At 60.3% G+C, this 15,135-nt stretch overlaps 1 protein-coding gene across 2 annotated transcripts; it reads right to left on the reverse strand.

Moving 5' to 3' along the window:
* Positions 1 to 614: 614 nt before the first annotated feature.
* Positions 615 to 14,682, reverse strand: NRTN (neurturin). Of its 2 annotated transcripts, none has more exons than XM_069497008.1 (3): positions 14,551 to 14,682; positions 3,910 to 4,085; positions 615 to 1,179 (listed from the first exon to the last, which is right to left on the reverse strand). In XM_069497008.1, exons 2-3 carry the CDS (start codon positions 4,076 to 4,078, stop codon positions 755 to 757), a joined length of 594 nt encoding a protein of 197 aa, XP_069353109.1. In that variant the 5' UTR covers positions 4,079 to 4,085; positions 14,551 to 14,682; the 3' UTR covers positions 615 to 754. The 2 variants fall into 2 exon arrangements, with proteins under 2 accessions (XP_069353109.1, XP_069353118.1); XM_069497017.1 differs by lacking the exon at positions 14,551 to 14,682 and adding an exon at positions 11,713 to 11,821.
* Between the last annotated feature and the right edge of the window lie 453 nt (positions 14,683 to 15,135).

The following is a 15,135-nucleotide window of genomic DNA, read 5'->3' on the forward strand; positions in this document are numbered from 1 at the left end:
CGGGCTGGATGGGACTGGCGCCTGCCCCAGACCTCTCTCCACCCCTGGAGGTGGGCAGCACGTGGGTATTTTTAGCTGGTGAAAGGAGACAGTGGCTTCGAGTTCACCCTGGTGGGGTAAGACCGGGCCAGAAGAGATCCTTTGGGACAGGGAAGCCTGGATCCATCTAGACGTCAGTCTCTTCATCTGCAGACTGGCTTCCCCTTCCTCCTTCCCAGAAGCCCACACAGCTGAGAGAAGTAGATGCGGACAGGACAGGGAAACTGGGTCCACCTAGACCTCAGTCTCTTCACCTGCAGAATGGTACCACCTTCTTCCCACAGAAGGCCACAAAGCCGAGAGGTACGGAAGAGGACGTCAGGGAGGGGCAGAGGGACCAGCAGGGAGGTGGGAAGGGACGGTCCCTGCCAGCATGACCCCATTCACCCCATCCCCTGTAAACAGGACTCTCTCTGCATCTACTCTCCTTTTCCCCCAAAGAAAACGAGATCCTACCCGCACCTTGCGGGAGTGGGGGGTTCACCTGTCCCCCTTTCCCCAGTGGAGACGGCGCCCCCTCTCCACACACTCTCATCCCCTCACCCCCTCGCCCAGCGTGAATCACAAGCCGAGCTCGATTTCCCACACTTTATCTCAACACAGTTATCGCGAGAGTCCCGGGGCCTCGACGGCATGCTGTGCGCATGCTTAGTCAGTGGGACGGCGGGAACCGTCGGAGCGCGGCCTCCGTGTCGCCGGTCCCCGTGAGGTAGGGTCACACGCAGGCGCACTCGCGCGCCGACAGCTCGTGCACCGTGTGGTAGCGGCTGTGCGCGTCCAGGAAGGACACCTCGTCCTCGTAGGCCGTCGGGCGGCAGCACGGCTGCGCGCGCACCCGCTCCCGCCGCAGCCGCCTCCGCTGGCGCAGGCGCCGCAGCCCCAGGTCGTGGACGCGCGCGGCCGCCTCGCACGCGCCTGCGCAGTAGCGGAACAGCACCGTCTCGTCCGACGCGTAGCCCAGGCCCAGCTCGCTCACGCGCACCTCGAGCTCGCGCAGCCCGCACGGCCGCGTGCCCGACCGCGCACGCGCGCGCCGCCGCCGGGGCCCAGCCCGACGGCGCGGACCTGGGGGCCGCCTGGCCCAGGGTGTCAGCTCGCGCAGCTCCACCGCGTCCGGGGCGCCCTGCAGCAGCGCGCGGTCTGCGAGGTGGGGAGAGAAGGGAGTGAGTCGGGGGGAGGGGAGAGAGCCCCCCCACCCTCGCTGTACCCCACTGGGACCCCCCACCGCCCCCGGCCTGGACAGCTTCTCATCTCACTCCCAGGTCTGGGCGGCCCTGGGGCCTTCAACCTAAACCCCCAGGGCTTCCAACACCCCTTTCTGAGCCCTGCTCATACACTGGGCCGCCCAGAACCTGGCTCCCCTTTTCTGGGTGTCGGGGGCCACTTTCCATCCTGCCCCACCTTGAACTGAGCTCACCCCAGTCTCTAAGTCACTTCCTCTGGGCCCCGCCCCCACCCCATGGCCGCCCATTCTTCCTCCATCTCAATGGTATCTGGGCCGAAGACTGTGCTGGGCTGCTTGGAGGTGGGGGGGGTCCACCTGTCACTGAGCTATGCAGAAAATCAAGGGAGGGGCTTACCACGCGGCGGCGGCGGTGGTGGTGAGCCGCTTGTGGGCTCCCTGCTGCCCCAGGGCGTGCTGCACCCTCTCTAGGGGGGCTGCTTCCATGCCCGCATCCCTCACCCATTAGTTAGGCTGTCCTGGGTCTTTAACTCCCTCCGGGGCCCCCACCCAAAGCCTCCACCGCTTCTCTGAGCCCCTGGGCTGTTCAAACTCCCTAGTCCCCACCATTCCATTGTGCATTGGGCCTCAGTTTCCCTATCCAAGAAACCAAATTAGGGTGATGCAGAGAGGAGCAGCAGACACTGAGGTCTACCCCATTCAAGGCCTGCATGGGGACTCCACCTGCGGTCAGGGCCACCCCCATGTAACAGGTAAGGAAACTAAACATCCAAGAGGACAGAGACTTGCCCAAGGTCACATCAGTAGCAGGTGGCAGAGAGAGAGAGGGGCCCAAAGGACATTGTTCCCACCTCCATCATTCACCCAAGTTCGGCCCACGTCCAGCCCTCTTCCCACACACTTTCCTGGAGGTGCCCCAAGTCACAGATTCCCAGGGCCCAGAAGCCCAGATTTATGACCCAGGCGGCTGGCCCTGCCCCAGTGCTCCACAGCCCCAAGACAGAAGTGCCAACATCGGAATGGCAGGCAGTGCTGGTGGTGGAACTGCTGGCAGGCCGAGGCTCCCAGCCCTAGAACAGGTGGCAGTCACACTTGCGGTTGCGACAGGAAATCCTGAGTTTAGTCCCTGCCTGTCCCCAAGGCTGGTGCATCTGGCTGTCAGAAGAATAAGCCTTCTGGGTCGCCCAAGGAGGAGGAGCTGTCTCTTGCCCTGGGAGGTGTCTGTTCCCACAGGCAGTCTCCAAAACCAGACAAACCCAGATTTCATCCCTTGCAATCTCAGACAGGCGGCGGCCCTGCTCGGAGCCTCAGTTTCCCTGTCCGGTAAAGCTTGCATAATCCCTGTCTTGGTGGAGGCTGAGTGGGTGGGAAGTTGGGGGCGGGGATGGCTGGGCAGCATATTCCATGTTCTTTGATTCCATGGGCGGCACTGGGGTGGCCAGGACTGTGCTTGGGGTTAGGTGCACGCCCGGCTCACATCTGGAGCCTAAAATCCCACCATCCTTGCCCCACCCCAGTGGTGTGTATCTAGTATTTTAGGCAGTTCTTCGTGGGGTTGCCAGATAACATACAGATGCCCAGTCAAATCTGAACTTCACATAAACAATGAATAATCTTTTAGCATATCTGTCCCTGCCTCCCTCCAGCAGGGCTGGCTACTTGCACAGGGCCTGGAACACAAAGAGAGTCCCAAGCCTGGAATTCCACCATCACCGCATTAGTTCCAGGGCCACAGCATGGGGGCTTTGGGGGCTCAGTGTCCAGTCCCTTTCTCCAGTAGAACTGGGCCCAGGGACAGGATGTGGGGCGGGTAGTCACCAGCCCACGGGCTGACACCCTCCCAGGTGCCTGAAATTCCTCCATTGGTGATTTGCCCCCAGGTCCTGGAGCGTTGGCTTTTGGACACCCCCCCAACTCCGACCGCCCGAGTCCCTGGGACCCAGCGTCCTAGGACGCTTGCAGGAGGGGAGCAGCAGTGGAGCTCACTCGCCCGAGGCCATCCTTGTCCATTGTGAGGATAAGAATGGGGTATTGTGTGGGCGGCAGAACGGCACGGATGTGCACACAGGCACCGCACACTCGCCCTGCCGGCGTCTACACCCCGGGTGCACATGCGGGGGCGCATGCATGGACACGTGTGCGCGCACACCAGCTCGGGGCCTAGGCACCGACTTGGCCCGGGGGAACCGGCCCCGGGGCACCCGTCAGGGACAGGTGGGGACTCCAGGGGCCTCGCCTTCGGGGTGGGTGGTGCCACTTCCCTACCTTGGTGTCTGTCTCTCCCCTGCCCCGTCTCTCTTCTCTCCGTCCCCATCTCCATCTCTGGGTCTCTGGGTCGCTCTTCGCCTTTCTAGATCCCTCTCTGCCCGGGGCAGGTCACTGGGACCTGGATCCAGCTGCCCTCTCCGGCCACCCCCCGCTGCGCTGCGGGGGCCACCTGGGCCCAATGCCCAGATCTAATCTCCATCTGGCCCCCACGGCCCCTCAGGGCCAGAGCTTAATTCCTTGTGACAGCTGAGCCGAAGGACCCTAGTTCCCAGCCAGGCCGTTGGGGGGATTTGCACCCTCCCTCCACCCCATCTAAAAAAAACCACCCAAACCTGGCTGACCCTTCCACTGCCTGAAACCCCTCCACTGTGGCCACCCACCCTTGTGCCCTGTGCACCCATCCCAGGGCAGGGGCTTACACTGGGCCAGGCGGGCGATGCGGGCGTCCAGGGTGCGAGGCAGGCGGTGCAGCGGGACCAGCGCGGGTCTGAGGCGGTGGCTGAGGAGCAGGCCCTCGCGACACATCCAGAGGGACAGCACCGAGCTGCACAGCACCGAGGCCAGGGCCGCCGCCTTCCAGCGCTGCATCCTCGGCCTGCGGGCATGAAGTGGTCAGCCGCACGCCCCCGTCGGTCCCTCCAGCAACAGACGGGCGCAAGGCGCTGGGCCAGCCACTGTGGACCCAGTGGGGCCAGTGACTTTGAACAACTCCTGCTTAATAATGATCCACAATAACACAGAAATAATTCATCAGTAGTAACCTAGAAATGATTCATCCCCATTGAAAGAGGTGAAAAACTGGCCAAGGAGGGGTTGGGCTCCCCCATGCCAGGGGTCACAGGGAACCGCCCCCCATCTGGGGGTCCCAGGGTGCTTTCCTGAGGGGCTGATGATAGAGTCCAGACTTGAGCAAGGGTAGGAGTTGGCCGGGTGGAGGAGAAGGGCATCTCAGGCAGGCGGAACAGCCAGTGCAAAGGCCCTGAGGCTGGGCAGAGCTTGGAGAGAAAGGAGATGAGGGCTTTCCGGCAGGTGGCAGTGTGGGACAAGGGTGGTGAGGAGGGATGGCGCTTAGGATAGTCTGAGAGGCAGGAACCTGGGGTTGAGACTTTGTTCCCTACATATTGATGTCCCTGAGTGACTCATTGCCCCTATCTGAGCCTCCATTTCCCCTCCAAGTGAGTGAACTGATGCCCAGAAGTGGGCGGATGGACCAAAGCTGCCTGTGACATTGAGTCCCACCTCCAGGCGTTTGCACAGGTGGGTCCTTCCACCCTGAACTCCCTCCCCTCCCCAGTCCCATTCTCCTTTCACTCTCAGCTTGGACAGTGCCTTCTCCCCTGACCACCTCCCCTCTCCCCTACAGCTTCAGGTCCTGTGTTTCCCCCATTAGGACACCGGTGACCCGGTGCTGTGACTGGCTGGTGGCCTCGTGCTCACCGCACACAGTAGGTGTTTGGTAACCCACGTGTACTCCCCACCCCCCACCCTACCCCGACCGCCTGTGCCGCCCCCAGCCGGCGTTTACATTCCCCCGCCCAGCCGCCTGGTGTCGGCGCGGAGCCTGGCGGGCGGCCCGGTGTAAACATTTACACGGAGCCGGGCTGGACGCCGTCAGCGCCGCGCCTGGGCTGGGCCCGCCGGTCGCCCTGCGCTGCCCGGGGATTGATTTGCATGTGGTTTGCATGTCATCTGCATGCGATTTGCATGGGCCAGCCCGTGTGGACACGTACAGAGACTCGGACCACCCCTTCTCCCGCACCGCCCACCCCTATGGATTCGCCAGCACAGGAGCTGCACCCACCAGACAGTAACAGATGTTTATTAAGCACCGGCTGTGTACCAGGCTCGGTGCTTGAGCCCACGAGAAAGGCATGAGCATCTCCACTTTACAGCTGGGGAAACCAAGGTATGAAACAGGTTGGCGCTTGTCCCAGGGCACGCGGCTATGTAAACATAATCCTAGACCAGCCTGCGAGTCTAATGAAAGTCACCTGGAGGCGGGAGGGTGCTGCTCCCCCAAGGCCACCCCAGCGGGTTCACTGGCACATGATTAAGTGCTCCATAGACAGTTGCTGAATGAATGAATGAATGAACACAAAGAAGCTAGGCACTGAGCGGCTCAGATCCCAAATTGAAGGGTCCAGGGTTTCACGTCTGTTGCTCTAATATGGCACCAGCCCCATTCCGGAAACCCACCCTCGTTAATTAAGCACTGACTGCATACTAAGCCCAGAGACTTCAACTATCATTTCTTTTTCATCCTCCCAATAAACCCATCCATCCATTCATTCATTCACTCGTCTAATGTTTATAGGGCACCTGTATGATGTGCCAGGCTCTGAGGACACTAGGGACCAAGACAGACAATACGCAAAAAAAAAAAAAAAAAAACACAAACATAAAAAGATAAAAATGATTTCAGGCATGTATTATTAATATAAAGACAAACATGGTGAAGGGTTAGTCAAGCGTATTAGATCCATGAGGGGTGGTTGGGGGGGCCCTCCCTGAGAAAGTGACACATGTACCAAGACCCAAGAGTGAAAAGTCAGCTGTAGGAAAATCTGGGGGCAGGTGTCCCAGGTAGAGGCACAGCCTGTGTAAAGGCCCTGGGGCAGGACTGCACCTGGCGTGTTGCAGGCACAGCAAAGAAGCCCCTGTAGCTGGAGCAGAATGAGGAGGGGGAGAGAGGGAGGCGGGGAGGGCAGGGAGGGGACGGGGCAGGTCGTGCAGGGCCTGGTGGGCCCCAGGGAGAATATTTCCTTCTCAACGTTGTGCAGCAAGCAGAAGGCACTTCCAGCATTTGTCAGGTGCCAAACCCCACCCCTTTTCTCCTTAATGAGCCCATACCTTATTCCCAATCTCTTTCTACAAACTTAACACATGGCATGTCGCTTCAACCTTGCAGAAGTCCTAAGAAGCAGGTAGTACCCTCATCCCCATTTTTTGAGTGTGAAACTGAGGCCCAGAGATGTGAACTGACTTGCCCAAAGTCACAGAGCTAGGATTTGAATGCTGGTGGCTTCACCACCAGGAAAGGTAGACAGGCAAGGAACTCCCACCCCCCACCAGGAGCCCAGGGTCACTCCGGACCCGTGGCACTCTGCTTGCCCTCACACCCAAGTCTTGGAGTAGCGTGCCTCACTTTCCTTGTTGGGCTGGAACAAGCCTTGGGCTCTGCTCGTCTGTTTCTAACGAGGGCTTAACACAGGGCTGGGTGGGTGAATGAGGAGTCAGTCCCAGACGGGCCTGGCCACGGGAGCCCCTGGTGGCCTTGGGGCTGCAGACCCCCCACCCAGAGCTCTGGTGGGGGGCAGGGAGGCAGGGGCCATCGATGAACGCGGCCCAGGAGGCACCGCTGATAAGCACCCGCTAACAATGGGCCTTTCTGTACGGGGGTCACCTAACTGGTTTGTCCCTGGCACGGACCCGACCAGGAGGGGGTGATGCAGGTGTGCACGACGCATGCGCGCTGGAGGCTCCGAGCCCGGGGAGGTGGGTTCACACACGGCACCCTTTTGGGCTCACACTCGCTCACACCCAGCTGTCTCCTGTTCCCGCACACACTCAGGTCCTTTCACACACACACACACACACACACACAGACACTGTCCACTTGCACACATCACATGCACATGCTCACCGTCACAGTCACTGTGGTCATACTCTCACACGCAGACATGGTTACGCCACCATCCTTGAGTGTCTGCACACTCTCAACACACAGTTGGACATTTTCACACACATCCAAACCGTCACACTCACACTGGGACATGATCACACGTGCACACTCAGGCACGTTCATACGTACGCCCAGACGCGATCACACACACTCATTTTCACGCTCGCATACTCGAATACAGTACAGTCACACGCACTCAAATATCATCACACCCACGCAGTAAAACACTGTCCCGGTCACACACCAGGGTGTTGTCACTCATGCTTCAGTACTGTCACAGTCACACACACTTGGGTGTCTTCATGCTCACACCCAGAGTCTACACACTTGGACATTTTTGCACTCGAAACACCAGGGCACTCACCCTGGAACACAGTCACGAACTCAGACACGTTCGTCCTCGCAGACCGGGACACGGTCACCCGCAGTCACCCGCACGTAGTTGGACACCGCCACATGCACACGTCATTAGCATGCACGCTCACACACCGGGGAGTTCTCACACCCGCAAACACGATCACACCGGGGAGTTCTCACACCCGCAAACACGCTCACACCGGGGAGTTCTCACACCCGCAAACACGCTCACACCGGGGAGTTCTCACACCCGCAAACACGATCACACCGGGGAGTTCTCACACCTGCAAACACGATCACACCGGGGAGTTCTCACACCTGCAAACACGCTCACACCGGGGAGTTCTCACACCCGCAGACACGCTCACACACACTCACAGTAGGCTGGTCTCCAGCTCGCTTGCCCGTGGGTGCTGTCCCACGTCCGCACACTCACACATTGTCTCCTGCACATTGGCACAGAGAAGGGGCCCAGCCACACTCGTGTGTGGCCTCCGAGCCCTCCCGTGAGCACCTGTCCCTCTCCAAGTACATAGAGACACACGCCCGTAGGTACAGGGACAGCCGTCGCCATTGCCTGCTGCCTGCTTGTCCCTGAGACCCTCACCTCCTGGCCGCATGCTCACACACACGGGTGCACAGGTGGGCCGAGGGCAGCAGGAACGGGGGTAGAGTGGGCAGGGTGGCTCGGGAGGGAACTGCCCCGCCCTGACCATTGCTCCCTGCCCAGGTAAACTCCTGCTGGTATTTCAGGTGCCACCTACACTGCCCAGGCCAGCAGTCCCCTCCCAGTCCTGGGGGAGATGTCGGGACCCTGAGAATCCACATTACCTTCCTTGGGGGCCGCGCCAGCCTGAACTGCGTCGAGAAAGACATAGGACAGATCCCCGAGTTCTAGCTGGAGGCCACAGAATCCCCAGTGCTGGGGCGGTGAAGGAGGGGAAACTGAGGCTCAGAGAGGGACAATGAGTAACGAAAGTTGCACAGCTGGGCAGGCCCTTCCAATCCGCCCAAGGAGCAGGCAGCCAGAGCAAGGGGGTGTGTGTGTTTCCGGCAGCTTCCTTGGCAGTGCCAGAAAATGTTGCTCATCGTCCTGTGCCCAGGCAACGCCCTGGCGCACCGCTCTTCCCACCTGGCTTCCCAGGGCACACCCACCGGGCATACCCCGTCCTAGGGTCATTAGCCTCTGTCCTGTAGAACTCCTGGCCTCAAGGAGTCCCACCTGAGAAAGGAAGAAGGGGAGGGGATCCCTCCCTCCATCCAGTCATCTCTTCTAGTCTGGGGGAGCCCTGGAATTGGGGCCTGTCTCCATCTGGCAAACTCCTACTCATCCTGCAAAGCCCTAGCTTCTATGGCCCCTTCACCAAGAAGAAGCCTTCCCTGCTCCCCTTCTTGGCTGGGTGGGTCCCTTCCTTTTGCCCAGCCCTGCCAGCATGGGGTCTGTGTCCACGGCTGTTTTTGCTGGACTGGGAATTTCTGGAGGGACATCCTGGGCTGAGATCTCTCGAGATCCAGGGCAGACTGAGAGATTGTGTTTCTAGAGGCACGAGCTTGCTGCACATCCCCAGGCACCCCCGCTTTTGCCTGTGGGGTGCCTCAGTCCATGCACACTCTTCTCCTTCCTCTCCACCTCACTCCCAGCCCTCCCGTGACTCAGTTTCCCCATCTTCAATTAGGGCCTGGCAGGTGCCGCCCAGCACCGTGGGAACGCCAGGGAGGGCCTGGAAGAGCTTGACCCGGCGGCTCCTGGGCTGTCGTCACTGCTCCCAGACAGAGCTAGTGCCAGCGGGGAAGGGCGTGTGTCTGGGAATGCCGCAGCACATGGCTCTGCACAGGGGTTCGGATCCCTGCTCTGCCTCTTCCCGGCTAATCTGCAGGCCCGGCAGGTGACGGCACCTGGGCCTGTTCCTAGGGCAGCACCGCTGGTCTCCTTTTCCCAGCTGGACCCCAGGAGTTCCCTGGGGTTTCCCTGATGGGGAAACTGAGGCCCCAGGAGGGGTGGGCCTTGGCTGGGGGGTCTGGGCCTCTCTCAAGGCAAAACTCAATGATTCTGCAAAACAAGACACAAATCCTGCAGCCCACAAAAATGTGCCCCCTCCCTCGGAGGGCCCCAGGGCCCGGCCCCACCCCATGAGGGGAAGAGGAGGCCGGGACAGCCTCTGAGCTGGTGACACACATCTGGGGGCAAACCAGGAACATGTGGCAAGCACAGCTGGTTCCCATGCTGTGTCTGCGGGGGTCGGGGGGCCAGTCTATGGGGTGGCTTCGTGTTGGGGGTGGTGCAGACACAGACACCCCCAGCCGACACTTCCAGGCCTGGCCAGGGGAAAGGGCCAAGCCTCTCCTCTTTCCCCCGCAACACAGAAGCTGAGCGCTGCCCAAGTGCTAGAACCATCGCTAGCTCCCTGCTATTTCAAGCATCAAGTTACAGCCTCTGAGCTGGTCTTGAGGGGCTCTGGGGTCTGTCTTCACCTAAGTGAAGCTGAGGGGAGAGACTGTGCTGGCTGCTTCTTGAAAATAATAGTAGTAAAAAAACAATAGTAATAGCTGATACTAACACTAATGAACAACACTATTGGTGCCATGCTAAGCATTCATAGCAAGACAGGGACTATTTTATCCCCATTTTGGAAGATAGGAAAACTGAGGTCCAGAGAAGTGAAGTTACTTGCTCAGAGTCAAACAGGATAAGTGGCGGAGCTGGGATTTGAACATAGGTGGTCAAGCAAACTCCTACTCATCCCTCAAAACCCCAGTTCCAACATCCCTGCCTCCATACTCCTAACCACATGCTATATAGCCTCTCTAATAACAAAAACAATAATAATAACATTAACACCTGGCAATGTATGGTATTATATTTATTTAGTGCCAGGCATGGGTGCTTAGTTCTTTCCATACATTTAATTCTCCCACTGTCCCTGAAAAAGATTTTTTTTGTTTTTGTTGGTTTTTGTTTTTGTTAGAGACAGAGTCTTGCTCTGTCACCCAGGCTGGAGTGCAGTGGCACAGTCATAGCTCAATGCAGCCTCCAACTTCTGGGCTCAAGCGATCCTCCTACTTCAGCCTCCTGAGTAGCTGGGACTACAGGCATGAGCCATCACACCTGGCTACTGTTTTTATTTTTTGTAGAGATGGGGGTCTCGCTATATTGCCCAGGCTGGTCTCGAATTCATGGCCTCAAGCGATCCTCCTGCCTCAGCCTCCCAAAATGCTGGGATTACAGGTGTGAGCCACCGCGCCTGGCCTAAGATGTTATTATTAGCCATGTTTTCCACATGGAGAAATTGAGGCTCAGTGAAGTGAAGTGACTTGCTTAAGTCACACAGCAAGTAATCAGCTGAGCTGGGGTTTGAACCAGGATTTGACTCTACAACCACCGCCTGGGAGCCCCCTGGCTTTTGGTAATGAGGCGCTGAGGGTCGGGGCGCTGAGACCTGGGGAGGTGAGAGGTTTTTCTCAAGACAGACAGCACGGCACACCTAGCAAGTAAAAGGCCCCGGTGGCAGAAAACCCAGAGTGCCGGGCCAGGTTCTACCCCACAACATATTAACCTGACAAACATTTAATGAGCACCTAGTGTTTGCCAGGGCCTGGGCAGGGGGCCAGGAACTCAGTGATGACCAAGGCCAACCTGTGCCCCGCCCTCAACAAGACAGACAGATAATTAATATGAAATGAATACAGTAATTTAGATATTAGTAGCAAAAGAACACAAACAAGACACAGCCGTGGGCGCTGGGGGCTGCTTCTAGACTGGGATGTCAGGAAGGGCTTCTCAGAGGAGGTGGCATTTGAGCTGAGACCTGGAGGTCAGGAGAGAAGCTGCCACGTGAACATCTGAGGAGAGTGTTCTAGGCGGAGGGAACTGCAAGTTCAAAGGCTCAGAGGCACACTGTGTCTGTTGGAAGGGACCAGTGTGGCTGCAGCAACAGGGGACACATGCAAGGGACAGTGTGGGGAGATGAGGTGGGAGGGAACGAGGACCCTGTGGCCCTCAGGATCAGCCCCACCCGGCCCCGACCTGTCCCCCGCCAGCACCTGGAGCCCTCTTCCTGCACCCGCCACCTGTGTGTGTCTGGGAGGCAGGGCTGGGGACTGCGTGTGTGTGTGTGTGTGTGTGTGTGTGTGTGGCGGGCCTCCTGCTTTGCAGACCTCTGTGGTTGGCCCATAAAGTTCCCACCTTGACCACACCAGCAAGCGGCTGGCCCGGCTGGCCCGGCGCTGGCCTCGCAGGCGTCTGGAGCTGGCAGGAGGGGACTCCCCGGGGTGGGATGACAGGATCAGCCTAATGAGGCCTGGCACGGCTAAGCAGCTGGTGCTGGGCCCGGGCGGGTGGCTGGAGAGACATGGGTCTTCCAGAAGCGGCCAAGAGGACACCACAGGATGCTGGCCACCTGGCAGAAAGGGAAACTGAGGCACATGCCCCAGGTAAGGGTCGAACCCTAACACTGCAGAAGACTGGGGACCACCGATTGGGCATCTGAGTCACCTTTTCCATTTCCTCAGACTCCAATTTTGCCGCGGGGCCTGACACACTGTGCTATCTAGGCACGAATGGTGCCCTCTCTCTGAGCCTCAGTTTTCCCCCTCGGGAAGTGGGAGCCACAGGCTGAAAGCTGGGCCCCTGTCTAATGTCTTCCCCAGGCCCGCCCAAAGCCTCACTTCATTTGGATTTGAGGGGAAGATCCCTCTGTTCCAATGTCATCATCTCCCAGAGACCCTTCCTGAACGTCCCTGCCGAAGGGGCCCCTGTGCACAGCCCCATTCACGGCCATTACCAAGGTTGGTTTGGGAGCCTACTGGCCACCTCTGCCTCCCACCGCCTCCATGTGCAGCAGGCGCCAGGCCCGTCTTGTCCTCTGCTTCATCCTAGCCCAGAGCTTGGCACGTTGTGACTTAATGCTCAGGAAATACACAGGGCACGAAGTGATCCCTCCACATGGCCCTGCCTCAGTTTTCTCGGCTGCAAAATGGGGAGAACCAGGCCTCCTGCTGGGACCTGGCTGGCTCTCTGTAGGTGCCCACTAAGCAGAATGGGAAGCCCCCCCCACTTCTGCCCCCCAGTCTCCCCTCATGGGCCTTGAGCCCTGGAAGCCCCTGCCTCACCTGGGAGGATCAGGGGACACACATCTGCAGGGGAGACTTACAGTCCCTCAGCAAAAACAGCTCAGCCCAGTGACTCTGCATGCATTTAGGACCTTTCCCTCTCTCTTCTGTGTACTCAGCTCCTACCTCTAGGGATCTGTCCTTGAGTGCCCCAGACCAGTCCTTCCTCTGCCAACCTTCCAGAACTGTCAGTCTCTCTCTCTCTCTCTCTCTCTCCCCCCTCCCTCCCACGCACACACTCACCAGGGCACCTTGAATATTCCGAAACTGGCCATGCTGTTTCCTGACTCTAGATCTTTGAAAGCACAGTTCCCGCCACCTGGAATGCCCTTTCTTTCCTGCTTAGAAAACTCCTACTCATCCTACAGAGCCCCAGCTCCAAGGCCCCTCCTCCAGGAAGTCTTCATTGACTGATCTTCCTACGCTAAGGTAGAGCCCCGAGGATTCCCCCTCTGGGTCTCGGCAGCCCTGGGTCTAAGTCTGTCTCCCTTGAAGGATGGCCCAACAGCCGTGACACTAGTCAGTCGTGCCGTCGTTGCCGACAAACATTCCTTGAAACAATCTCTTGATTGTGTTCCTGTGCCTAGCTGCAAACTTTTCAGTCCCGTGTGCCCAACTCTTGAAAGTTATATCCTCCGCTTGCTCCCTGAAAATGAGCGCTGATGGTGGAATTTCAGACACTGTCCCCAGCTGAAGAGGGGGAAAGTCTTGTTTTCTTCCCTGCACCCCTTCAACTTGCTCTTGGCGGCTCACTGGGGGTGAAGTGGCTTTGGAGCCCCGAACTCACAGGAGTCGTAGGATGAAGGGAGTGGGGAGGGCTGTCCAGAGGGCCCCAGGGCAAGAAGCTCGGGATGGGGAGAAGCTGGCAAGGCTGGGATTGTGTCCTGCGCTGACATCCGCCTAGGCCAGTCACGCCCCACTGGGGCTTCCTCAGCCTCGGGCAGTAGGAGACAAAGAGTGTCATGGAACCTAGACAAGGATGTGGGGCAGGGAGCAGGCAGGACAGGCAGGCAAGAGAGTCAGGGGTCTGGCGGCCAGCACCCCCCTTGCCCCAGACCCCTGGCCCTGCTTCCTAAGCTCTTGGAACCCCGCAGATGCTTCCTGGGGAGGTGGCAGTGGTGGCATCTACCGTGCGAAAGGCCATTTCTCTCTCCAGTCCCCCCGAAATCTGTCCCACCGCCGGCAGCTCCCCTGGGTCTAATGACTTTTAACCCACAAACCACCTCCTGGGACAATGTGGAGATTATCCCCTGCAGGGGACACCTTTTTTTAAAAAAGCATGGAAGGCAGGCACAGCCTTCACCTCCCCCTCATTCCCAAATCCAGGATTTGCCCTTAAGGAACAGCACCCCCCCCCCCAAGCTTTTGACGCCCTCTTGTGGCTGAGCAGGCAGCTCCGGGAGCTGAGAGGGCCTGGCCCTCACCGGAGGACACCGTGTCCCCGGCGGCGGCGGCAGCGCGCAGGGAAGGCGGCTGGAACGCGCCACTGACAGATGTTTACTTCTGCACGCAGCTGGTCTGCGGGATCCGGACGCCCAACGCGGCCCCCTGTAGACCACAAGGCAAAAGGGGTGTCTGGGTCTCGCCCTCCTGGACGCTGGGGAGGGGACTCTGGCTGCCTGTGCCTGAGGCGCACTGCCCCCTCCTTGGACTCACGCACGGGGGTCTAAGCAGGGAGGGCACGCCCGCCCCGTCGGGCCGGGGCACCCCCGCTGGATCCCGGCTTGGAGAGCCGCTTAAGATCGCCCTCCGCACTCCCGCCTCGTGCCACGCGCGGACCTGTCGCCCCCGTGACCCCACCTTCATGCGCCCGCCGGTTCTCGGCTCGTTACTCCGGGACCCCAGCAGCCCCCCAAGCCCTCGTGCGTGGGGAGGGTCGTCCCCCATGCCGCCCCCGCCTGCCCTTGCTTACCTGCTAAAGGCGCCGGACTACCCGTCAGTGGCGGCCGCGCCGGCCCCAGCCCCTGCCCCAGCCGCCGCGACCGCCATCCGGGCCGCCTGGGCCCGCGGGGCCCGGGGGGGCCCGGGCCAGAGGGGGCGGCCGCGGGGGGGGCGCGGCGCGGGCCGGCCCATGGAGCCCCCCCACCCTGCCCCGGGCTCGCTCAGCCGCGGGCTGCGGCCATCCCGGCCCGGTGGGGACTGGGGCTGGGGTGGGTGCCCTGGACGGCCGGCGGCTTGGAGGGCGCGGGGCGCAGGGGCGCACGGACGGCGCGGGCGGCCTCGGCGCGCGGAGCTGGGCTCCGGGGCGGCGGCGCGAGAGGCCAGGGCGCTCGGAGCGGCTCCACGGCGCGCTCTCCCGCCGCCTCCGCCGCTCCCGCCGCGGACGGCTCGGCCGGCTCGGGGCCGGGGGCGGGGCCGGGGGCGGGGCTGGGGGCGGTGGCTCGGGTTTCTAGGTCCCGGGAGCCGCCCCCGCCCGCCCCCGCCCCTCTCCGCCCCTGCCCGAGGGGTACGCGAGGAGCGTAGGTGGCAGGGGCGCGGACGCCGCAGACACCCCATG

The sequence above is a fragment of the Eulemur rufifrons genome, chromosome 2 (genome assembly GCF_041146395.1).
Source record: "Eulemur rufifrons isolate Redbay chromosome 2, OSU_ERuf_1, whole genome shotgun sequence".
NCBI classification, from domain to species: Eukaryota; Metazoa; Chordata; class Mammalia; order Primates; family Lemuridae; genus Eulemur; species Eulemur rufifrons.

Bases quoted from the DNA above. Each gene is read 5' to 3' on its own strand.
- NRTN (XM_069497008.1), bottom strand. From the start codon at position 4,078: ATGCAGCGCTGGAAGGCGGCGGCCCTGGCCTCGGTGCTGTGCAGCTCG. The intron at 1,180-3,909 runs GTAAGCCCCTGC...CCCACCTCGCAG, and splicing joins CATCGCCCGCCTGGCCCAGT to ACCGCGCGCTGCTGCAGGGC.